Here is a 24762-nt window from a genome sequence, read left to right on the forward strand (position 1 = left end):
CCCAGGTCCTTGGAACGCCCAGGTGGTGCCCGGCACGACGGAGCCGCGGGAGACTGGGCAGGGCTCACTGACGGTGGCCTCCTGGCTCCCCACCCTTTCTGCCAGAGCCTTCTGCTGCCCCTGCAGATCATATCCCAGTGGGTGCCAGGGCTATGCTGGGTGTGGACTCTGGGCAGCAGGAGTGGACCATCCCTGGTCCAGGGGAGGGCACAGGGCTGAGGACTCTGGGCGCCTGCGGTGTAGGGCTCACAGAAACGGCGGAGAGGGACGCCCAAACAGCCGGTGGGTCTCCCCAGAGGTTCCGGCCCTTGGTCCTGCTGAGGCTTGTCAGCACGGCTCTGGGCAGTGAGGAGGGACAGCGTGGACACAGTGAAGGTCAGGACTCTACATGCAGAGGGCCTGGACACAGGCGGACTGGCTGCCTCTGGGCCCCTGAGCAGCCTCCAAGCTGGTGGGCACAACTTGGAGGCCAGGGAGCCCAGATGCACTGCTAGGTGGCCACAATCCTCCCAGATCCATCTCCACCAAAGGACTTCTCAGGCCTTGCAGGTGGGTGACAGAGGGCCCTTGGGTGAGTGCCAGGCACAGGCAGTGGGCAGACACCCTGTCACCTCAGAGGCCTCAATGGGGCCAGAGGTGGTCAGCAGAAGAAGCCCTGTGTCCACCCTCACCATGGTGGGTCAGGGAGCTGCAGCCAGCACCATGCAGTCCAGACCACAGGACCGAGCCTGCCAGGCGGTCTGTTCCCAGGGCCCTGTGACGCTGGCACTGGCGTGGCCGTCGGGGGGTGGGACTTTATTTACAACTCTGTCGACAGACAGCAGGTGTGCACCGTCACAGCACACACACACCTGGCCAGGCCTGACGCTCATGATCCCGGGGAGAGCACCCTGAGGGCAGGGACCCTGTCCCGCCCACAGTGCCACAGAACCTCCTCAGGGCTGCTGGGTGGCAAGAGCTCATCTGCAGGGCAGGGTCCACTCCAAGTCCACTCGGAGTCCGTGGATAACTTGTCCAGCAAGTTCCCTTCACGACCCCCACAGTCCGTGGGGGCTTCCACTGTGAGGCCTCTCGGCAGGTAAGGTAGGTGGGGCGGCTCACACGGCCACCTTCTCCATCACACTTTCAGCCACGTGGACCTCTTCTGCCTGAACGGTGACAGCTGCCGACTGGCCACACACGTGCTGATGGTCTTTCCAGTCCTGAAAGGAGGGACACCGTGTTAACAGGCCAATGCTGCTGCCAGCTCGTGCCTGGAGGGGCCGTGGGGGGGGGGTGGCCGCGGCCTTCGCCCAGAGGCCATCTCCTGTGAGCTACCCCGCCTGTGTCCAGACCTGCCCAGGCTCTTGGGGCAACAGAGATCAGAGGTCAGCCACGACGGGCCCCACACACCACGAGGACCGTGAAGAGTGAAGCAGTGACGGAATCCTTGCGCCCACCAGAAAACCTGTCCCAACACACAGCACCCACCACCCGGCAGGGGAGTGGGCCTCCCCGCCTCCCAGCGTTCGCTTCTCAAGCTCATACCCCGAGGCTGTGGCAGGGCTGCTGGAGGACTTGCGTTATTTGAGGGACAGGGTCAGGAAACTCATGAAGAACAGGCCTTGGCAGTGTTTGTGAACTACAGAAAAGAATGGCGCCTTTAGCCCACAGGAACTTGGGACAGATGGGACTCCTGACGAAACTGCTACTGACATGCAAATGATGATGGGGAGAATTTTGGAAATGAAATGAGTAGGAAAAGACTGCATGGCTGAAATTAGAATCTAAGATCATAGGATCCAGTTAAGTTCACAAAGGAAGGATTCCAAGTTTCAACATGATTTTTCTGATTATATTTTAAAATGAATTTGTTTTCAAAAGAAAAAGAGGAAGAGAAGGAGGAGAAAGAGGAGCCACGCTGAGTGCAGACGCACGGACAGCTGCTGCTCAGCGCCCTCAGTTCCACGTGTGGCCCCGGGAGACCGTGGCCAGGCAGCCCAGGAGCTCCTCGGAGTGCAGGGCCACCCAGAACGGCGGAGGCCGAGTCAGGAGTCCAAGATGAGAACCACACATTGCTTGCCCACAACAGGCCCCAGTGCACATCCTAGAGCCATCAGTCTGAGACAGGAGGAACCTGGACACTTACTCTCAACACCAGCACCAGCCCGAGCCATAAAGACCTCCAGCCCTGCACACTGCACCCGGGACACGCTCAGGAAGCCTGAGGGTGCAGGCACCCTGCAAGGGTGTCCTCCACACCACACAGGCAGGGAGCTGGACGTGGACAGCAGCAGGCAGGTCAGGAAATTCACAAATATTCGAAAATCAACACACTTCTAAGTAACTCATTCATCACAGAAGAAATCCCAGGAAAACTTAAGCTAAAAAAGTCCGCCTGTCTCTGGGTGTGGACACTCTGTGCCAGCCCTGGGAAGAACTGTCGGGCCCTAAGGGAAAGAGCCGACCTGACTGCATGCGACAGCTGCGGCAGGGCCTCAGCCTGCGTCCCTCTGAGCCGCATGTCAAGGAGACGTACATGCTCACCTCGCACCAACGCGCCACACAGGGAGGAGGGACAGCACAGGGGAGGCCAGGGAGAAGACCCTGGCCCAGGAAGACCCCAGGGCCGGCTCGCGGACAGATCAGCAGAGGCGACCAGCCAGGAAAGAGGCCTCACCCTCGACCGACGCGGGGGTCTGGACGGGAGGGAGCGCTCACGTGTGCAAGGACGCACAGGGACGGAGGCGGTCCCGTGTTCGTGGTGCTCAGGAGAAGCGCAGCCTGAGGACGTGGATGGGGACAAGGACGTGGATGGCAGCAGTGGCGTGCCAGGAGCAGGCCCCTGGGGTGTGCCTTTTACCCTGGTGCACATTGCTCTCACTGCTCCCAGATGCCAGGTTCTGAGCTGCCTCCTACCTCCACCTCCGCAGCCTTCCAGAGTAATGCTTGGTCTCACCTCACCAGAGAAGCAGAGGTGGCCAACGGAACTGAACCTCTGAAACCATAAGCCCCAAATAAACATTCCTTCCTCTATGTTCTTTTTTTGGTACTAGAGATTGAACTGAGGGGCCTTAACCACTGAGCCACATCCCCAGTTCTATTTTTTATATTTTATTTAGAGACAGGGTCTCACTGAGTAGCTTAGGGCCTCACTAAGTTGCTGAGGCTGGCTTTGAACTCACAATCCTCCTGCCTCAGCCTCCCAAGTCTCTGGGATTGATTACGGGTGTGCGCCACTGTGCCCAGCTTCTATGTTGTTCTTCTCAGGTCTTTTGGTCACAGTGATGAAAACACTGGCTCAACACCACGTAAGCGTTTAAAAGATCCAGCTGGGCACAGTGGTCCACAGAACCCCTGCAACTCGGGAGGCTGAAGCAGGAGGTCACAAGTTCCAGTTCAGCCTCAGTAACTTACGGAGACCCTAACAACCTAATGAGACCCTGTCTCAAAATTAAAAAAACAAGGGAGGGTGTGCAGGGGACGGGATGTGCCTTAGAGGTAAAGCACTCTGGGTTTAATTCCAAGTTCCAAGAAAAAAACCCCAAAGATCCTAAGGGACATGTGGGACAACTTTACACCAAACATCCGACGACTGTGGGGTGGACAAATGCCCAGAAACCACAGACTGCCGACCCGGGCCCGAGAGGGACGGAGAGGGAAGGGGGGCGTGAGGAAGCTGCCTGAGGAAGGCCCAGAGGGCCTCGCAGGCTCCCGGCCGCCCAAAGGCAGAGCAGAAGGGCACCCTCCGGCCCAGCGTCCACCTGCGAGGCACCAGGACACACAGTCTGCCTCACAAAGTCCCCGCCCCGTCCTGGTGAGATGCGTCAGGCGCCGGGTGACGCGTCCGCCTGGCTGCGACACTGAGCCCGTGACCCTCACGGCTGGGAACCGGGGAAGTGTCCTCTTCTGATAAAGACACTCGCAGAAACCCTGAGGCCACTTCACACCGGGTGGAGAGTGGACCTGCCCTGTCGTGGGGCCAGGTGGGAACTTCTCGCCCCTCTTTCCAGTGACCCGTTGGAGGGTCCATGGGCGCACTCAGAGCGGGGGAAAGAGAAAGAGAAAGGCGTCCGGCCACAGCGGAGGGGCCAGCCCCGAGGAGCCTGGCGAAGCCTGGGAACACACCAGAGTCAGGACACGGGGACAGGCGGCAGAAGTCGACTTTCTCCTCACACTGGCAGCGAGTGACCGGGAAACGAGGTCGGGGCAGAACAGCTCCCAAACAAAGTACCCTGGCTGAGCGCGCAGGCCACGCCTGCTATCCCAGCAGCTCTGGAGGCTGAGGCAGGAGGATGGCAAGTTCAAAACCAGCCCCAGCAACTTCGTGAGGCCCTCAGCAGCTCAGCAAGACCCTGTCTCAATATAAAAAGCAAAACGGCAGGGGATGTGGCTGGGTGATGAGGGCCCCAGGTTCAATACCAGGTACAAGACACGGACAAACCAACTACGTGGGACAGAGTCAGAAGGACAGCTTGAGGTGTGCCCAGGACATCCTGACAGACACCTAAGGACATCGGGTACTCTCGGGCACGCACAGCCCCCGAGTCACCACGGTCAGGTGCAGCCCCGCCCAGCACGCGGCTTCCCAGAAGTCAGAGGAGGTCTCAGAAGCCACAGGCTGCGGGGGACCAGAGGCAGCACGGCAGGACCCCAGCTTCCCACCACCCATCCTTCAGAGTGACTGAGCTGGAGAGTCTGTGACCAGCATGGCAGGGCTGGGTTCAGAGATAAGCCCTGTGACATGGCCAACCAACCCCCAACAGAGGCGTTGAGGAAAGAACCACTGGGCACCCAGCGCTGCCGAGGGGTGAGCTGGACATGGGCATGCCAGAGGAGCTTGGCCACCTCACTGTCCCACAGGCCACGGTCTGCACAGCAGAGGCCACAGGAAAGTCCTTCTCCCTGGAGCTAGGCAGAAATCCCGGGGGCCTGGACTGGGTGGACATTGTGGTATAAAGATCACACATGGCTCCCTCAGGGTCTGAGCTGAAAAATGGGCGTGAGCAGAGCCCCGGTCAGTGAGGCCAGGAGCTGCGACTGGTGAGGAAGAGCAGCCGGCTTGGTCTTCAGGTCCTGTCTGGTGGTCACTCCGAGACCCTCTCCACTAACTCGAGAACCGCGTGGGTCTTATGGACTGTGTTGAGGGAGGATCAACCTCAGGTGCTCCCTGCAGGACGTGGGTCTTCTGTCAACAAGCACACCTGCCGGTGACCTCAGGGCACCTGTCACCTGGCTGACCTGGTCACTGTGGTGGTGTGCCTAGCACTGGGGAGAAGCGCCACCCTCCTGCGTACAGCCAGGACGCTGGTGCTGGCTCAGGTGGCTGCGCCTGAGTGCAGCGGACGACCCTGGTGGTCGACTCAGTGCAAAAGGAGGGTGAGGGGCTCAGGAACACAGGCTGTAAGCGTTGCTTCCCGACCCCTGGGTGAGCAGCCTGCAGAGGAAGCAGGCTGTGCCTGCCCACGGCGCACGAGGGCGACGCAGCCGTGGCCCCTCCAGGGGCTGACAGGACGGCCTGGGTTCCTGCCAGAGTGGGCACTGCGCACCTGAAGGCCCCCAGGCCATTCCAGCCTGGCTCTGCGTGGCCTGGCCCACCCCTGGCCTGCCCCACCTGTGCACTCCTGTCCAGATGGGTGGGCTTCACAGAGCCCCTGGCCGTGGGTCCTGGTGGAGGGGTCTGCCAGCAGGAGCTACCTGCAGAGGCAGGGTGGGCCACCTAGGACCAGGTGTCTTGTCCTGCCTTTTTAACTGAGGGGGAGTTTCAAATGGGCACAAAGCAGAACAAGAGAGCAGGAGCCACGGGGACAGGCCTGTGTGAGAACAAGCTGCTCCTGGCCTTCCTCTCCAGGCTGGGAAGGGCACTGCCATCAGACCAGGGTCAGCATTTCTCCTCCTCCCTCTAGTCCCCACAGAGCAAGCGGGAAGGCAGACCTGACGTTCCCACAGCAGGCCTGTCCTTTAGGAAATGCCCTATGAAGAACAGGGCACGCTGCTCTGACTGGGAGGTGAGCCACAAGGACGAGGCTGAGGTGCTCCCCAGGACCAGGCCACAGAAATGTGGCCAGCGGCTACCAGCTGGCCTAGGAGGGGCGAGGCAGGCCCAGCTCTGACAGCACTCACCCTGACTGCACCTGCAGAAAGCAGTGCCCAGCCAGCAGGTGAGGAGTGCAGAGCAGGGTCGCCCTGGCCACCTCAGAACAAGTCTTCCTTACCTGCCTCCAAGCACTCTGAGGACAGACGACATCGGGGAGGCTTCAGCACTGCTGGGCGGGGGACACCTCCCTCAGCCTCTCAGAACCAGCAGCCCACCCTGCATGCAGAAAGGGTAGCTGCCCCTTTGCCTGGCTCCAGGCCTGCCTGGCCCGGGCACTGCCATAGGATGCAGTGACCCGTCCTTGGGACTGAACTGCCACCCATGGCTCACACAGGAGCAGACTGGTCCTTGTCATCACAGGCAGAGGAGGACCCTGGGGACCAGGGAGGCCGAGGGGCAAGGGAGCCCTTGGCCCTCTGCAGAGAATGGGGCCGAGGCTGCAGGCAGCAGCAGGCTCTGGACAGCCATGGAGGAGGACTGAGACCCCAAGGAATAGGACGGCAGAGGGCTGCCAGGCGCCCACTCAGCTCCGTGCCGGGGAGGGTGGGCCCTCAGAGACACTACCTTGCGCTGGCAGAAGGTGGAGCAGTAGTTGACCTTGTGGCAGCCGGTGCACTCACTCAGGGCCTCCCGGCCGCAGTTGACGCAGGACTGCTGCAAGGAGGACAAGAAACGTCAGTGCACAGAAGCTGGGCCCCCGCGAGCAGCCCCCAGGCTGAGCAGCGCGTTCCCCGGGCACGGGCCCAGGAAGTCCACTTCGGGCTCCAAGGAGTCCCGCTCCAGGCGAGCGACTAGGGAAAACCAGCACAGGAAGGATAGGGAGACCAGCACCGGGTGGCCGAGCCCCCCAGGACATGTGGCCCTGGCACAGGTGCCTTGCTGTCTCCTCGGCCGCTGCCTGGCGGCTCTCTGCAGTGGAGGCTGCCTGCGCCTTTCTGTCAAGCTGTGTGACTAGAGCTTTTCTTCCTGATCTGCGGGTGCTGCAGGCCAGATGCGCTACCTGGCGGGAGGGGCTCCGTGGAGACCTCAGATCTGACTATGGCCCCACACGAGGAAGCCAGGCACTAGAGGTGACAATGCTGCTCCACTCGGCTCTGCAGACCGGCCTGGGCCTTCTGCTCTGAAGCCCAGCCACCCTCTGCCAGGCACTGTCTTCACGGCCACCAGCACCTCAGCACCCACTCACTCCAGAGTGCAGGACCTGGCGGAATCTGGGCACTGACCACGTGCTCCTGCTCCACCTTAGATGGCAAAAGGCTTCAAGAACCTGAGACCCAGGGAGAGACTCCAGGGAGAACCCAGGTTTCAGAATCCACCCACACCTGAGGGGCAGGTGCCCCTGAAACAAGGCCACACACAGAGCCACAGGCTACAGGAGCTGGGGTCACCATCCCAGGAGCCAGAGGCTCTCGGGAAGCGGGGACTCAGGGTTGGGGCAGGGATGCAGCAGCCCCATGTGTCCTGTAGCACCAGAGTCAGGAGCCCGTGCTGGTGTGCCAGAGCACTCCAGAGCCAGGATCCCAGCCCTGGGCCCTTCCTGCTAGAAATAAGTGACCCAACAAATGGGGGGGGAGCAAATCTCCCATCAGAGGAATTCCAGAATTCTCCCTAGCTCTGCCTGCCCACTGCCTGGACTCACTGGGAGACCAGGTCCACAGAGAGAGCCACTCCACAGAGACACACCAGGCAGACCCCCTGGCCCAGGTGGGGAGGCTGTCGGGAACTCACGAGGGATGTGGGAAGAGGGATGTGGTCCTCGTCCTGCTAGAGCCACCCCTCGGGGAGAGGCCCTCAGGGGACGCTGCCAGGTGCTCAGGTTGCAGGGGTGAGGAACAAGGAACTCAAACGACCCGGTGACCCCAGACAAACGGCTCCTCCCATTATTTTTGGAGGCAGTGGGGATCAAATCCAGGGGTGCTCTACCACTAAGCCCCGTCCTTAGACCTTTAAAGTTTCAGTTTTGGACAAGGTTGCACTAAACTTGCAGTGCTCCTGCCTCCGCCTCCCGAGCTGCTGGGGTACAGGGGTGGCTGCTGCACTGGGCCTCAGGACCAGCTTATTCTAAACAGGCTTTCTCCACGTAGAGGAAGTGCAGGTGCCCTGGGGACAACCACGGCGCACCGCCTGGCCATGCCAACCAGCCCTGTTAGAAGGTTCCAGACACCTGTGGGAAATCTCAGGCCACTATAAGTGGTTTTTCACGATAGGTCTCAAAGCACAGAGATGAGGAGGCCATGGACGCACACAGTGTCGGGCCTGTGGGAGCCCCCAGCTGGGAGGCTGCAGCCCCTGGACTCCCACACCAAGCAGCTCAAGCTGGTGGGCCATGCCTCAGAGGCCCGCCTTCAGAGTCCCGGGACAGCAGGCAGCCAGCAAGAGGACTGGCGTCTGCACCGGACAGGGAGCCCCAGCCTCTGGCCCAACAATGAAGGCATCTAAGACTTGCTACCCCAGGCCCCAGGAGACTGTCTGTCTGCACTGCACCCAGGTGGCCAGGGTGTTGATCATGCTGCAGCAGCAACAAGGAGCAGGGGCAGCGCCTCATAGGCTCTGCCCAGGTGACTGGCTTGGAGTTCATTAAGAGCGGTGGTGGCAAGGCAGCTCCTCCCAAGAGCCACCGAGAATCGTGAGAAGAAAAAGTCACCTGCAACTTGCCCATTAACTCTCCAGTCACCACGGCCAGGTGGAGCTTCCGTCAGACAGCCCGTCTCAGAGCTGCCACAGCCACTGCCGTCCACAGCCACACAGGCACCTCCGGCCACCGCACACCGTGTCCTCATCCCACCTCCACCCTCACCTGTCCCTGAACGGTTCCCCTGAAGCAGCCCCAGCTGGAGGGCTGCCCCTGGGGACTGTAGGGGACTCCTGTGTCTCAAGGGGCACGCACTCCCTGGTGGGTTCTCCGCAGGCCTGGGGGGCTCTACAGCCTGCTGGCCCCATGGCTGTTGCAGGGACAACGGAGGCTCAGAGCAGAGGGCCATGTACCCTTTTGGATCCACAGGGCCAGTTCCAGGGGCTCCTTTTCCAGAGCTGGGGCCTGAACCAGAGGCAGTAGCCCTCCCCCACACAGAGGCTTGGCCTCCACAGGGGCTGCACAAAGGGCAGGAGTGAGATGGCAGTGGCCAGGGCTTCGGGAGAACTGCTAGGGCCTTCCCAGAACCCAGGAACTGAGATCAGGAGGCCCAGACCCATCACTCACAACAGGTGGCTAGACAGGGCCCTGACAAACAGGCCAGGCAGTTGCTGGCACCCCATGGCAGGGGAAGCCTTGAGTGTGCTCCGTCATGGCCACTGGCCCAGGACTGCACAGATCAGGCACCCACACCAACAGAAGCCCCCACCCAGCAGTGGGTCTGAAAGCCGGGGCGCAGGCCTAAGCAGATCAAGGGATCAGTCCAACAGCGTGTCCCAGGGCTGGGCCAGAGCCGCCCTGCCTGCGAAACCAAGAAACCGCTGCGGCCAGCCTGGCGCACTTCAGATCCATGGCGACGGGCGGCTCTGCCTGTGGCCTGGTGGGTCTGCCCGGGGTGGGAACCACAGGGCCTCTGTGCCTGACCCTTCTGCCTTCACCCTGCCTGGCCCTCCTCCCACCATAACACAGCTCCTAGGGACAGCTCCCTCCTGAGGCTCTGGGGACAGCATTTCTGGGTGGCTCCACCACTACCAGGCAGGGGCTTCCAAGGAGCTGGCTGGGACTTGGGTTCGGTGGTGACAGTAGGCTGGCCAGTGGTTGTCTTCTGAGTGACTGGAGACAGACAACAGCACAGGGCCATACTCCTGGCTGCAGCTATCCTGTGTCCTGCCTGCGTCCAAGGGCGGTCACAGGCAGCCGCCCTCTTGTGGGCAGCTCTTGGTGCCTGTCCACTGTGCTACCCGGCAGGTGGGGGCCAGGGCTTCAGAGGCCAAAGCCATGCGCCCATGCACCTCGAGGCTCGGGGCCCTGCTCCTGCTGCACTCTTCAGGAAACCATGAGCCCACGCCTCTAGGCTCTTCTTCCTGCCTGCACGTCTTACTAAGGAAGGTTGGACCTGCACGGAGGACGTTGTGAGGGCCAGAGAGGGGCTGAGAAAGAGCCAAAGAAGCAGGGGTAGGTTGTAGGGACTGGGACTGGCCACGGCAGCCTGGCCAACCCCAAGCCAGGGCTGCAGCTCAGACTCAAGACCCCACGGCCACTCAGCCAATGCCTGCTGGACGCTGTACCCTGGACAGCCCAGGGCATCTGCTCTGCCCCGTTTAGTCTCTGCAGAACTAATTATGCAAGGTTTCCATTAAAACTGGCAAAAATCCCCTTACTAGCTCAGCTGGACTAAATCTGATTTCTTCTTGGGTTCCAAACAGCAGATTGACGCTGGCAAGGGGGCCTACCTCCTGCTGCCCCATGGCCTGCAGACTCTGCTCTGCTCTGAAGGCCACACGTGGCCGTGCCACCCCTGTGCCGCAGCACCCCTCCCCGAAGAGGCCTGCGGAGCTGGATCTCCAGGGATATGCAGCTCTAACCAGTTCACCATTTCACAGGCCCCAGTGACTGCCCTCCTGTCCAGCCTTGTGGCCATGTCCCCACAGCAGTCAAGCCACCATTGACTTGGTCAGCAGGGTCATATGTGCATGAGGCCATGCCCAGAAGCAGCTAGGGATGAGGCCCTCAACCTTCCCAAGTCCCTTCAGTGCCTTGAGCTGTCTCCACTAACCACATGGCCAGGGTCACACACCAGTGGGCACTGAGGCCAGTTCTGGGAGCCCCAGCCCTGGCACAGGCTTGATCACCAGACTTGAGCTCACAGCTGGCCCCACTGGCTCCCAACACTCACGTGAAGTCGAGGGTGCAGCCATGGTCTCCGCATGTAAGAGGAAGAGGCAGAGGCCCCGGAGCCCAGGCGCTCAGGGCCAGCCTGGGCAGCACAGGGACTCTACATGAACCTCTCAAGAGCAGGGTCACACCTCCTGGCTGGATCCAGACTGCACAAGCCAGAGAGGGAACAAGTCCAAGCTCTAAGTCCAAGGAGCCCAAGAATGGGAGGGCAGAGTCCCCTGGACAGGGTGACCAGTCCCCAGAGACGGCAGGAGATAGGACCTGCGAGCACGTGCCTGGGCGATGACAGCAGCCCAGCTAGAGAAAAGAAAGAGGGCCGTGGAGAGGCCCGTCTCCTGGCCCGGCAGAACAGGGAGGCGGCTGCGAGTGCTGACCCCACCTGCAGAGCTCTTGCTACAGGCCGCTGGGCCTGTGACTGGCAGTAGTGGAGATTGGGGCACAGGAGGTATTCAACCAATGGTGCTACATGTCCACCCTAGCAAATCCTTCCTCCCACGTCCTGAGGCTCTGGCCCTCAGCCTGCTGACCCTGGAGAGGGGTGTCTGCCTAGCCACAACTCCCATTGCAATACAGGTCCCACTCCAAGGCCAACTAGCTTCCCGGGCTCCAGCTCTATCACCACCCACCTGCCCCAAGAACCTGCAGAAGATGCCCACAGCCACAGCCCCTGCTCCAGATTCCTGAACCAATTCACCAGCCAACCCCAGGTCTGCTGCCCTGTCTGGCACACCAGGTACTGCCCACACTGGCCCTGCTTCCTACACGGGTGGCCCCGCATGTCATGCCGGCCCTGTCTCTGAGGACCTGGGGCACTTGAAGGAAACCACATCTCAGCTGGCAGCTCTGCACCACGGGCACAGGAGTCCCTGAAGCCTCGGGTAAGCCAGGTTGCTGGCAACCAGAGGGGCGGCCACTGTCAGTCACATGACCCGTAGGCCAGGCACCGCCTCTGCAGATGCTGATAACATGGTGAGCTTGACCAGGATTCCACCATACCCAATACGGTCCTCTGGGCTGACTCCAGTGAGACAGAGCCCTCTGCAGAGAAAGGCAGGCCCAGGGCCTGCGACTCCACCCCAGAAGACGCGGCTGGCCGTCGCCAGGTGCAGACCAATAGGAACCTGAGCAGGCTGAGCAGGCCCCTTCCCTTAGTCAGTGAAACCCAGGTGGAGCACACACTGCACAGAGCACGACCTGCGCTCCTGCCGAAGACTGAGAGGCACCTTCTTGACGCCCACCGCGGAGGGCACCCGAGACCCCAGGCGACGCTCAGCACCCCAGTCCACTGAACCAGACAGCCCATGGAATGACATGCAAATCAAGGATGGGCCCCACACCTGGGAAGTGCAGGCCCCAAGTGCACACTGCCTGAGCCACTGGCCAAAGTGCCAGAGGCTAGAGCTGACCTGACGGCAGAAACCGGGCCAGCCTGGTGTCCAGGGCTGGGACTGCTGGACAGTGCACCAGGAGCTGCCTGGTGTGTCCCCTGTGACCATGACACCCTGGCAAAGCCCACAACTACACTGCACCCCAATATTTAAACCAACCAGGCCCAGGAGTGCCCCCATCTTTTGGCTAGAGGATGAGCCCCCCTGCAGTGGTCCAGCACAGTGTGTCTGTTCAGGATGGTACTTGCCTAACGTGTTTTAAATGCTCTCTGCCCCTCATCTCGAACCCCTCAGAGATGAGGACTGAATCTCTCCCCTCTGACCGAGAAGGCAGAACGGGTACCAGGGCTCCCTGCACAGCCGAGAACCGCCTGCTTGCCTCCCGCCCCATTTGCTAACTGGAGAGGCTAGAGTTCAAAGCCCTTTGCCCCCAAGCTCCCCCCACCTCCTCCTGCCCTTGACTGGCCACCTCCCACCACCTCCTGGGCCCAGCAGCCGCTATACTACCAGGGTGGAGAGGCCTGCCAGACTCCTCCCCACGCTGCATGGTCCTCAAGCCCTCCATCATCTAAGTCCTTGGACAAAGGGGCCAAGGAGGGCCAGGGTGCTGTGGGCAGAGTGCCTGCCTGGGGCACCTGCCTGGGGCCCCGTTCCAACCCAGCACAAGACAAACGAAACAAGTGCTGATGAGTTGGGTGAGGCTGGGCGTCAAGCCCCCAGGCCCTGGTAGACCTGCTATTGCAGCAGGCAGCACATCCTGACCAGTCAGGGGTGTGGGCACCGAGGTCACCTGGGAGCAGAACGTCCCCTGGGCGTGCGTGTTCTCCCTCTGTATCAAGCAAACCTTTTTTTTCCTGGTCCCAGAGATGGAACCCAGGGCCTCACACATACCTCTACACTGAGCTGCATCCCCAGCCCAAAGTAACCAATTTTATTTACAGAACCCAAAAGCCATCCACCCCAGGGATCCTGGAGGCAGCAGGACCTCATGGGGACCACAGAGCTGGCCTGGACGGGAGGATGGCTGCTGTCTACCTCTTTCCGCTCTGCATCAGCCTGCATCCGGGCCTGGGTCGCTGCAGCCTCTCGGCAGGAGCTGGCCTGCTTGGCCTGTTCCAACAGTGTCTTCAGCTGCTGCGCGGTGCTCAGCAGAGAGTTGACCATCTCTTCAAGGTATAGCCAGCTCCGCTGCTCTGACATCTCCAGCCCAGTGACCACCGTGGGGGAGACAGATTTGGTGGGCGTGGAGGGTGGGACGGCCAAGGCAGGCAGTGACGTCAGCACTGCAGCAGGGAAATGAGACAGACGGGAATAGTGAGCGCTGGCTGGCAAGGTCAGAGGGCACACTCTGTGGCCCACATCTCCTGCCACACTCGGGGACAGCCACCCGTCTGTTTCCAACATGCCTACCTAGCTTCTCAGGGCACCTTCCTAATGCTGTCACTAGAAGCCTGGCTGAGCCCTGGTGTGCGCAGATAGGGTGGGCACCTGCAGGCCCATGTCCCTGGGGCAGGCAACGTGAGATGCAGGAGACTGTCCAGGAGGGCAGGACCCAAGTGGGGCCAGGAGACTCAGCCAGGGCCACAGACAGGAGAGCCAGGGCTGCAGCACCATGGCTGTGCACAGGATGGCCTTCCTAGCACCAGTTAGATGCAGGGATTCACTAAGGACACAAAGTAGCATTCCTCCTGGCTAGAGAAGCCTGTCACACAGATGCCAAGAGGAGACTGAAGGAACCCTGGAACCCTGGACTGGACCTAGAGACCCCACAAGCCCCCAGCTGCTGCAGGACAGAGACACTTGTGCGAATGGGCAGGCCCACCTGGCAGTCCTGGGGCAGGCCTGGCGCAATAGCAACATGCACTGGGGCACCAGCGAGTGCCAGGCGAACCTCCCGCCCTCGGGAACCCAGTTCCTTCCAGCTCCCACTGCGAGGTCACTAGACGGTCTGGGACAGACGTAGTCTTTTTTTTTTTTTGAACAGGGATTGAACTCAGGGGCATTTAACCACTGAGCCACATCCCAGCCCTATTTTGTATTTTAGAGACAGGGTCTCACTGAGTTGAGTAAGGCCTTGCTAAATGGTTGAGGTGGGCTCAAAACACACAATCCTCTTGTCTCAGCCTCCCAAGCTACTGGGATTACAGCTGTGCACCACTGCACCTGGCTAAGACACACAATGTTCATGGGATTTGGGGACTAAGCAGGGGCAGGCTCCAGAGGGACAGAGACCTGAAACATCTCCAGCACATTCCGGGCCAGAACCCAACAGGCAGAGAACCAGAGGCAGCTGAGGGCTTGGGCTGCACCAGCCCCCTCAGGGGACCCTGCTGAGTACAGGTAATATCAGGGAACCCACAGGAAGCACTGCGTCCACACTGACTGGCCTCGGCTGGCCTCCTACAGGTCCTTCCTGACCAAAGTCAGGGTTGCCTGCTGACTTTGGAAGAGATCCTGGGCTCCAGGGAGGCCCTGAGCAGCCACATCCTCAGATGTGTCCCCAGGAGAGGGCCACCCACTCAGCTCTCCCCAGCTCCAGGCGTGGAGGGTGGAACCTCCAGTTCACCAAGTCTGGGGGCCATAGGCAATGCTCTCCCGAGTGTCCCATCAAGTCCCATTTCTAGGAAAACAGCGATGCTCTCCAGGGTATGTCACCAACTCACTCTCAAATAGTTTAGGAGAAAGGTTCTTATACTGTGTTTGCAACCTTTTTGTACACTTGAGATTATTTCTGAGTTTTTAAAAGATAGCCAGGTGGAACCACTTGTGGCGGTGCAGGCCTGCCATCCCAGTGATTCAGGAGGCTGAGGCAGGAGGATCACAAGTTCAATGCCAGCCTCAGCAATATAACAAGGCCCTGAGCAGCTTAGTACACCCTGTCTCAAAATAAAAAATTTTTTAAGAATTTTAAAAAGAGTGGCCCAGAAATAAAGCCCTTTGGGTTTAATCCCCAGTACCAGAAAAAAAAAAAAAAAAAAAGAAAGAAAAAAAGATAAAAGATAGCCAGGGGTGGCTGACTCGAGGCTGAGGCAGAAGGATCACAGGTTGGCTATTTGTTTTGTACTGGCAGGGCTACTCTGCCACTGAGCTTCATCCTAGCTCATTTTTGAGACAAGGCCTCACTAAGGAAGACACAGTTAAATAGCACCTATAGAGAATTGGTGAGGCCTGTCTCAAAACATAAACTAAAAAGGGCTGCGGATGTAGCTCAGTGGTAGAGCATCCCTGGGTTCAGTCCACATCACTCAGTGGTAGAGCTTCCCTGGGTGTACACACACACACACACACACACACACACACACAGGCAGGATCCTGGGCTCTCAGCCGCAAGGATGCAGACGCTGGCCTCGGTTCTCCAAAGATGCTGCCCTGAGCCAGCTCTGAAGAGACAACCCGCCCAGGACTTGCCTGACCTCTTTGGACGAGAGCCTGCAAACACACCCCTCCTCGCAGGGGGCCAGGTGATGCCTGTTCAGGCCCTGGCATGTTGGTCTCCCGGGAACAGCCTGCCATTGAGCACACACATTGAAGGGCACGGCTGTGTTCAATGACACTATTTACAAACACAGACAGTGGGCCAGACCTTGCCAGCTCTGACCTAGCGCCTGTTTCACTTAGAAACCCTCACAGAAGCAGCTCTGAGGGTAATGACCTGCACGTACGTGAATTCCTACAAACTCACCTATCTTGGGGTGAGAGGTTGGCAGTGCAGCCTCTGGGAAGGGTGCGATCTGGCAGCTGTCCTGATAGCCGGGGTAGTGGGGCTCGGGATGGCCGACCCTGCACGGGGGCTGCACACCGGCCTCCTGCACTGTGGTGAGAAAGCGATGGGCACTCAGCTGTCAGCTGGGTACAAAGGAGCAGACCTCGCCAGGCTGCACACGCAGCTGCAGCTCCCGCCACAGGTGCTGTGGACAGCTGGGGGTGTCGTGTCTGCCTTGATGACCACAGGGGCTCGAGGTGCTTGGTGAAGTGAGACTTGACCAACATGAACCTGCCCGTTTCCTCTCTCTCCAGCATGGACTCCAGCATGTTTATGACAACTTGCGGCTCAGCCCAACCTCAGGCAGGAGCTGCAAATGCCAAGCAGCTCCTGCTCTGCCCACCCTGGGCCAGGTCACACCAGCCCACAGCCACAGCTTGCCCACCTGTGCCCGGCCTGCACAGAGGCCATAAGAGGCATTCAGGTGGAGGGGGATGCACCCTGGGGGTAAGGGCAGAGGGCAGGTGGGAGAAGGCACACCTGTGGCTCCCGCAAAGACGTCACCCTGGGCTGGGCTCTCAGATATCACAGCAGTGGCCTCCACGGTGGATGCCCGGTCGAACGTCAGTGCTCCCGAGGTAGTGATCTGTCCAGAGGGCGTCACAGTGACTGGAGAGGCAAGCATACATGTTACAAATGGCCCAGCCAGGCCCTGTACACATGCCACTCCCTGAGAGGGCAGATTTCAGAAAGTCCCCAGGAGCCGAGCCAGAGTGAGCTCAGGGACATCAGGATGCAGGAAGGACAATGGGCAGCCAGCAAACTCAGAGGCCCTGGGAGAATACCAGACAGCCAAGGACACACTTCCACCCCACTCCACCCCATCCCATGAAGCTCTGACTATGAACCAGACTCACACCTAAAAAGCCAAACAAAATCTTAAATAATTCTTGAATTAAGAAACAAGAGTGTCCCAATGCCACAGCATCAGAGGTGGGCTTGCGGAGCCAAGGGATGTGAGGGCTTGGGCCTCAGACATTCCTGTGCCTGAGTGGGCATGGCAGGTGGAGGATCTGCAGGACTGTGCCCCGGAGGGTGCATCTCATCTCTGGCCCCTTTCCTGTGCTCTGCTCTGGCCACTACAGGGTGCAGCCTCCCAGCCACATCCTCTGCCCCGATGCTCTGTCTGCCTGAGGGGCCAGAGCCACGCAGCCAGGTGGCCCCTCCTCCCATGCTGTGTACAGGGGTTCTCTGACTTTGGTGGAGCTGGAGGTGACAGGGCACTTCCCTGCTGGACAGAGTGGTCTTTACTAAGACTCACAGGTAGTGGCCGCTGTCGCAGGAAGGAGTGTGATGTTCTTGGGGGAGTCCTTTTTCACTGGGGCTGCAGGCAGCTCATTCTCCTTCTTGCGCCTTTTGTAGGGGACGAAGAGCCTGACGGGACCACTCTGTGGAGAAAGGTGCCATGCTGAGGGCAGAGGCATCCCGGCTTCCTGCTCCTGCCCAGGGACCCTGAGAGTGGCATGGCAAGAAGGGAGGCGAGAGGCTCAAGAGAACTCCTGGCAACCCGCAGCCTGGACAGCGCAGCCCAGTCCCCAGAAGGACCCGCCCTAGGCCACGAGATGATGGGCCAGCTCCCTTCCGAGGGCTCCTGCCCTCAGTCTGTGACCCTTCTCAAATTCCCTTTCCTTCAGTGTCAAGTTCCATCAAAACCGCTTCCTTGCCCAGGCGTCTGAGGTCCCAGCGCTACTTCCTGCAAAGACCCAGGTCTGCCCTCCAGACCCCAGGCCTGCAAACGCCACCGTCCGACAGACAACTAGGACCTGACACCTGCAGGGTGCTGTCACCATGCAGATTCTTTCAAAACTGCTTCAACTACTTCATCTTCCTTACTTTTCCACAAACATTTTGGAGTCAGCTTGTCTGCATCTACCGGGATCATAACAGGAAATGTTAAGCTATCCATCAATCTGAAAAACTAGAATCTTCCTATTGTTTCCCAACGTGGCTGTAGTATCTCTCTCTTAACACATTTGTTTTTTAGTTGTAGTTGCACACAATATCTTTATTTTATTTATTTATTTTTATGTGGTGCTGAGGATTGAACCCAGGACCTCTCACGTCCTAGCGAGTGCTCGACCACTGAGCCACAACCCCAGACTGTGGTATGTCTCTTGATAATCCACATCTCTGAATTCCCCCATCTGCACTTTCCATTTCCAGTGCACAAATCCCTACCTGCTTCACTGGAACACACCTGACCACCATGGCACTGTCCCTGCTCCCAGCTGCCCATCAGTCCACCCCTGTGTGACTCTCTGGAGCACACTGACCCCCGAGGTATTGTCCCTGCTCCCAGCTGCCCACCAGTCCACCAGTCCACCCCTGTGTAACTCACTGGAGCACACAGACCCCGGGGCACTGTCCTGCCTGCACATCAGTCCATCCTGGGGCTGTCCTTTACTTGCAGTACTCCTGCCCCAGCATCACTGGGTTTACAGGTGTGACCACTGCAGCCAGTTTGCTGCAGCTAATTTGAAAGGGGTGTTCTAGGTTCTGGGCTGACAGTGATACCAGAGCCTCTCTCACTGCTGGGCCTCTATGCCCTCCTGAAGCCACCACTCTCTGCAGTCAGGCAAGTGACCAGGGACATGCCCAGGGACAAACATGCCCAGAGGAAAGAATGGTGGTGCCCTTGGCAGAGGTACAGGGATGGAGGGGCTCTGGCTGCAGGCACACGCTGGCACTTACCAGGGTCATGTCATCACAGCAGGCTGCGCAGGTGCAGGAGGCCGCATGAGGGTTCAGAATGCCATCCTGAAACACAGAAGTGCCTGGAGCGTTAGTCACACCCCAGCAGCCCACTCCTCGCAGGACTGCAGCGGCTCTGTCACTACCCACCACTCCCAGGGACAGATATCTGAGATGGGAGAGATGATGATCTCCAGAAACTTCTTGGCGTCTCAATGCATTCTGGCCACAGGCTCCACCTCTCTGTTGGGAGCAAGAGCCTACAGGTGCCGCTCCATCAGTGCAGCACAAGAGCCAGCCTGAGCAGGAATGGCAAGTCCTCCAGGGATGTCAGGGGGATGCAACGCATCAGGAGCTGTCTCCTGGGCTTCTTCCTGTGGGCAGTGGTCCCTCCCTAGGCCTGCCCTGTGCCAGGCACTACCAGCTCCCACAGCCCCACTGCGCTGCAGGTCACCACAGCATCATCCTGCTGGGAAGCTGGGAATGGCAAGAGACACACCCAGTTACGTGGCAAGCTGCTGGTGTCAGATCCTGCCCGGCCACACTGGATTGAGCCCTGGTGCCCCGCAGTCCAGGCCTTCTGAGACTAGTTGGTGCTACCGCCTTGAAGAGTGGTGCTGAGACACCAGGAGGCCTGTGTACCTGGATGAGGCACTGCAGGGGTCTGCCCGCGTAGCGGATGCTTCTCTTCCAGTCTTTGCTGCTGGCCCTTCCTGCCATGGCTTCAAACTCAGTCGGGCTATACCAGTTCTCACCCTGCTTGATGCATCGCCCGCGGCCACCTGAAAGGAGAAAAGGTCCCTTGCTGACTTACAGTTGGCTGACACCAAGCCAGGTCCCCCTCCCAAGTGTTCTCGTCTTCCACCTCTTTCCTGGATGCCTCTCAGCCCTGCCTGGTCTCTGATTGATCACCTTCCCTAGAGTCGCCCTGACAGGCTACCCAGGCAAATCGCCATGAGTTCATTCATGGTTGTGCCTCTGACCACCTGTTTGATCTGTCCACTCCCCATGTGGTCACTGCAAGATCCACAGTGCCGCAGGTTTAGCATCTGTCTTAGCATCTGGGTTCTTCCAGAATCCTTTGTCCTCAAGTCCTGTGCTGAGCAGCTCTGGGGGAGCATGTTCCATCCCTACCTTTCCCTCACCTCCTCTCTGGTTCTAGGCCACTATGACTCGGATTCATTCTCAGGCCTGTCCCTGCCCAGTGCCTTTTGTGACCTGGGCTCTGGTCACAGGGCGGCCCCCACAGCTCAGCCCGAGTGGGTGCTGAGCAGTGACAGCCGTCCTTGGCCCCGCAGTGGTCCCGCGTGACCTCACCTGAGCCAAGCCTGCTCTTGTAGAGCGTGCCACTGATGTTCCGGCAGCGCACAGGCAGCTCGCTGTCATACACTGAGGGGTCCCAGTTGTACTTGGTGCCGCCTTTTTCTTGGCCAGGAGCCAGGGGGGTTGGAGGAGACTGAGGACCTGGGAAGAGAGAGGTGGTGGGGCGAGAGCAGCACAAGCAGAGCCCTCAGGGCACGGGACCAGGGCTGCACTGCCTCCCCAGGTGTGCGCTTGTTTCAATTAGGGACTGTACCTCCTCTGCCTGGGAAACGCCATATTTTGTACTTAAATCTACCATTTGGAATTCCAAACTTTCTACATAAAACAAAAGAACACTCCAGAGGGCCTGGGGAGCGGGTGCTGCTGGTACCTGGGGTGAGAGGAGCCGCTGGACCCTTCAGCCCAGTGGTCTCCACGATGCTCCCATCAGTGTGGACGACGATCAGCGTGGCCTTCTCAGTGTTCAGGCTGTCCCCAATCTGAAGGGCTGTCCTACCAGACTAGAGGAGAGGACACCTCTGCTGAGTTGGCTGAGCAGTCAGAGGCCTCTCATCTAGCTACCAGGAGGCAGCCTCCAGGAAGGCTCCTGCCATTTATCAGCAGGAAAGAGCTGCTCATCCAGACACCCCAGATCCTTTAGAGATGACCCCAAGAGACTTAAACACAGAGCCAAGAACAAGGATAGGCCAGGGCTAAGCTTGTGTGGCCTCAGCAAAGTGTCTGCAAATCCGTCCGCTAAAGCATAAAATGCTCCGTGAGAGCAGCCCCCTTTCTGAAGACCCTGCCCTCCCAGCCTCTGCCACCTGTGCCAGAAGACCTCAGACAGAAAGCAGAACCATGGAAGGGCTAAGAACTTGGGCACACTTGTCATTTGGAGCAGGAATGGTTTCCCGCAGCTTGTCTTAAGAGGACGGGAGTGGCTGGGGATGTGGCTCAAGCAGTAGCACGCTCGCCTGGCATGTGTGCGGCCCGGGTTCAATCCTCAGCACCACATACAAACAAAGATGTTGTGTCTGCCAAAAACTAAAAAATATTTAAAAACTCTCTCTCTCTAAAATAAATAAATATTTAAAAAATCTCTCTCTCTCTCTCACACACTCTCTAAAAAAAAAAAAAAGAGGACAGGAGTGAGCATGGCAGGCAGGTGAGCTTGGAGAACAGGGCTGGGAGGCACACCGACTCTTGTGCATCTGTGGAGCCATGTGGACAAGATAAGCAAGTGGGTCAGCTACTGGCCAGACTTGCCGTAGGCTGCAAGGCCTCAGGGCTTCACGCTTCCTGCAGTCAGACTTGCTATGTACCTTCCTTTTTTGAGCAGTGAGGTGACCACAAGGCCTCAGCTCCAGTTGAGGCTCCTGGCCAACCTCACGGCAGCACCTCCTCTCTGACCTCCCCCCGCCCAGCCGTAGGCTCCTGAGCACTGAGCTGCAGCAGGGACTTGGCAACCAGGCTGTGTGGAGCCCAGGGTGCCAGCCACAGCATGAGCCACCGGCACCAGAGAGCTTACCAGAACATGTCCTGAGATGGAGGCCGCATTTGCCACTGATGTTGTGAAGACGTTGTCTGCAGAGGCCCCCACGTTGGCCACTGTCACTGTGGTCACTTCTGCAATACAAGAAACCTCACTTTACAAACAAGGCAGGCCAAGGGTCCTTACACGGGAGCATAAGCACTCCTGCCTGGTGTGGTGGTGCTCCAGCTCTGGGACCTGGAGCACTCACAGAATGCACAGGGGACACAGCCAGGCCATGCCCAAGTCACCTGAGCTCCACGGGGAGGAAAGCACCACTCCCAGCAAGGCCTCTCCTGCCCCAGCCAGCCCCAGCTCTTCCACAACTGTCTCCCTCTGCAAAGAGGCTAATGCCGCAGTCGAGTCCAGTCCAGACTATACTCCTTGGCCTTGGCCTCTGGGAATGCCTCCCACTCCAGCAACGGTGAGCAGCCTCAGGTCTGGCCATGTCCCTCCTGGTCCCTCTGCTGCCTCAGCTCCAGCCCCAACAGGGGACCACAGCCTCATGTTCACTGCCCCTGCTGAGGTCTCCAGGCCTTCCCCAGAAATCTTCCTCCTGAGAAGCACACTGACCTGCTGTGCCCCACCCCCTCGGACATGGCAGTCGGCCCTTCCCAGGAGCCCAAACACACTGAAGGGCTCCACAAAGGTCTGCTGGGCCCTGCCATTACCATCACCCAGACAGGCCACATGGCTCCTGCGCATGGGCTGTACTCCTTGCCAACACCCTTCACACCAGCCCTCCTCACCTCTGCAGAGGCAAGTACTGCCTTCTGCTGCCTAGGGCTCTCGAATGTCCCATGCCCAGGGTACTCTCTGGCATACGGCAGATGCTCAAATGATGGCTTAGTCTTCCTCCCTCCATTAGCCACACCCACCAACCTGCACCACAACACCCATTAACCTCAGTCCCCACTATCAGGCCACCCTGGGGCAGCTAACTCATTCTCACCACTCAGCCAAAAGTAAGCTGACCACTTAAGCTGAGGACCCGAATCTGGATACAAGCCTGAAGACAGCTCAAGCAGTCATGTGCCCAGTGGTGGGCATCCTGTCTGTCTGCATCACTTACACCCGAGCATTATCTGATTTTTGCATCTCTCTCTCTCTCTCTCTCTCTCTTTTTTAAAATTTTTTTAGGTGTAAATGGACACAACACAATGCCTTTATTTTTACGTGGTGCTGAGGATCAAAACTGAGTTCCGCCCGTGGTAGGCAAGTGCTCTACCGCTGAACCACAATCCCAGCCCCTGATTTTTGCATCTCTTAACAACAACAACAAAAAACTGGAATGCTCTGACACATAAAAACACAGCTATAAAATTCTGCAGAACCGCTCAGTGGTAGAGTACTTGCCTCGCACATGTGAGGCACTGGGTTCAGCACCACATAAAAATAAATTAAAGATATGGTGTCCATCTTTAAAAGAATCTTAAAATTCTGCAGAAAATCTGGGGTATGGCTCAGTGGCAGAGCACTTGCCTGGCATGCATCAGGCCCTAGGTTGTATCACCAGCATCACTCACTCTCTCACCCACAGAAGAAACATACAACATAGACATATTTCTCTGACATCATGATGAATGGCATCACATTCCTTTTGTACATTCAGAAAAATGTGCAAAGAGGGACAAAAATTTTATGGCCCAAATACCAATGCCAATCCAGAGTTCATGCTGGACAGCACCAACAAATCCATGAGGTCTCCTCAGTCTTGGGAGCAGCTTGACAAATCACTGGAGACCAGCAGCACTGGACCAGTGGAACCTGGACAGCTGGGCCCTGCCCAACCCCGAGGAGCTGAATGTCAACTAGAGCTGATCGCCACAGCTATCATGAAATCCACATAGCAGGACAGGCATTGTGTCCAAAACCTGAAGAACTCCTCAGGATGCGAGAAGAGCAGCCAATCAGTGCTCCTCCAGGGCTGGAGCTTCACCTCAAGTCCTGCTGGGGCACTTGGGAGCTCCAAATGGGAAGGGACCTGACTGATGCTCTACAGGGTGGGGGGTGGGGCAGGGACATGTTGACGGCAGAGAGCATCCTGGGGTTGCACTACCTCCACAGGGTGATGCTACACAGCTCAAGGCTCCTTGTGCTACTGAACCTGGAATCCAGGATGCTGTGTCAAGAAAATACGAGCGGCACAAACAAGAACTTGGCAATGCAGGAGGGGAAAGAAGATGTGTACAAGAAAGGCAGCCAGGAAGATGCCTGCCAGGTTGAGACAGGCATTGCTGCCTCTGGATGAGGACTCTCCTGATCACTCATGCTCAATACCACACCTGAACTTGCCCTGAGCACTTGGAGCATTCCAGGCAACTGGACATGCCCACTCGCCTGGGTCTCCTTAAGGACAAAACCCATGTTTGATCATCTTATGCCACCAGCTTCCAGGATGGACCAAGAGAGGGCAGAAAGGGCAGGAGGCAGGTGTTGAGAAGGTTCCAGAAGGGGCACAAAATGAAGAACAACAGTGACACACATGGAAACAGGCATGCACGCAAAGCAGGGCCAGGACGGTGGAGGAAGGCAGGCGTACAGGGCACCTGCACCAGGCAGGTGCTCCTAGGCCTGCAGCCTGGGGCAGGTGTTCGGGAAAGGTGCTCGGGGCAGGTGCTCGGAAACCAGCGAGGCGCGGGAACTGGCGAGGCGCGAGGCCAGCGGGCGCGGGCGCACTTGCCTGCGAAGGCGGCGGCGGCGGCGGCGGCCTCGTCGGGGCCAGGCAGGGCCTCGGCGCCCATGTCCATGTGCCCGGGCTCGGCTGCCATCACCGCCACAGCCGTGACCCGCCGCGTCTCGCGTTCCGCCTCCGAGTCCGCGTCCTCCTCCGAGTCCTCGTCCCTGCTCAGAACCGGCTCCTCCGCCTCGCCTCCCGCCGCGGCCGCGGCCGCCGCCGCCACAGCGGCCGCGGCCGCCACCGCCGCCGCCTCGGCCAGGCCCAGCTGCTTTGCCGCCGAGTCCGAGTCCTCCATCCGGACTCCGCCGAGTCCGCCCGAAGGCGCCGAGCGGGGCCGCCCGAAGCGCCGGGCGCCGAGCCCGAAGTGGGGGCCGAAGAGTCCGCCCGAGCCGGGCCGAGGCCGCCCGAAGTCGCCGCCCGAGCCGGGGCCGAAGAGGAGCCCAGCCGCGGCCCAGCCCGAGCCGAGCCGAGCCGAGCCGAGCCGACGCCCAGAGCCTGAAACCGAGGAGGGTCGAAGCTGC

General features: G+C 59.1%; 1 protein-coding gene across 3 annotated transcripts; it reads right to left on the bottom strand.

The window, feature by feature from the left end:
• Positions 1-780: 780 nt before the first annotated feature.
• Positions 781-24668, bottom strand: Deaf1 (DEAF1 transcription factor). Of its 3 annotated transcripts, none has more exons than XM_078045257.1 (12): positions 24245-24651; positions 21559-21656; positions 20422-20551; positions 20046-20192; positions 19371-19510; positions 18729-18794; positions 17299-17425; positions 16518-16646; positions 15957-16085; positions 13310-13557; positions 6641-6727; positions 781-1202 (listed from the first exon to the last, which is right to left on the bottom strand). In XM_078045257.1, exons 1-12 carry the CDS (start codon positions 24534-24536, stop codon positions 1098-1100), a joined length of 1698 nt encoding a protein of 565 aa, XP_077901383.1. In that variant the 5' UTR covers positions 24537-24651; the 3' UTR covers positions 781-1097. The 3 variants fall into 3 exon arrangements, with proteins under 3 accessions (XP_077901383.1, XP_021576683.2, XP_077901384.1); XM_021721008.2 differs by having other exon boundaries at positions 6641-6730; positions 24245-24551; XM_078045258.1 differs by lacking the exon at positions 15957-16085 and having other exon boundaries at positions 6641-6730; positions 24245-24668.
• Between the last annotated feature and the right edge of the window lie 94 nt (positions 24669-24762).

Source organism: Ictidomys tridecemlineatus, chromosome 4 (assembly GCF_052094955.1).
Source record: "Ictidomys tridecemlineatus isolate mIctTri1 chromosome 4, mIctTri1.hap1, whole genome shotgun sequence".
Lineage (NCBI taxonomy): Eukaryota > Metazoa > Chordata > Mammalia > Rodentia > Sciuridae > Ictidomys > Ictidomys tridecemlineatus.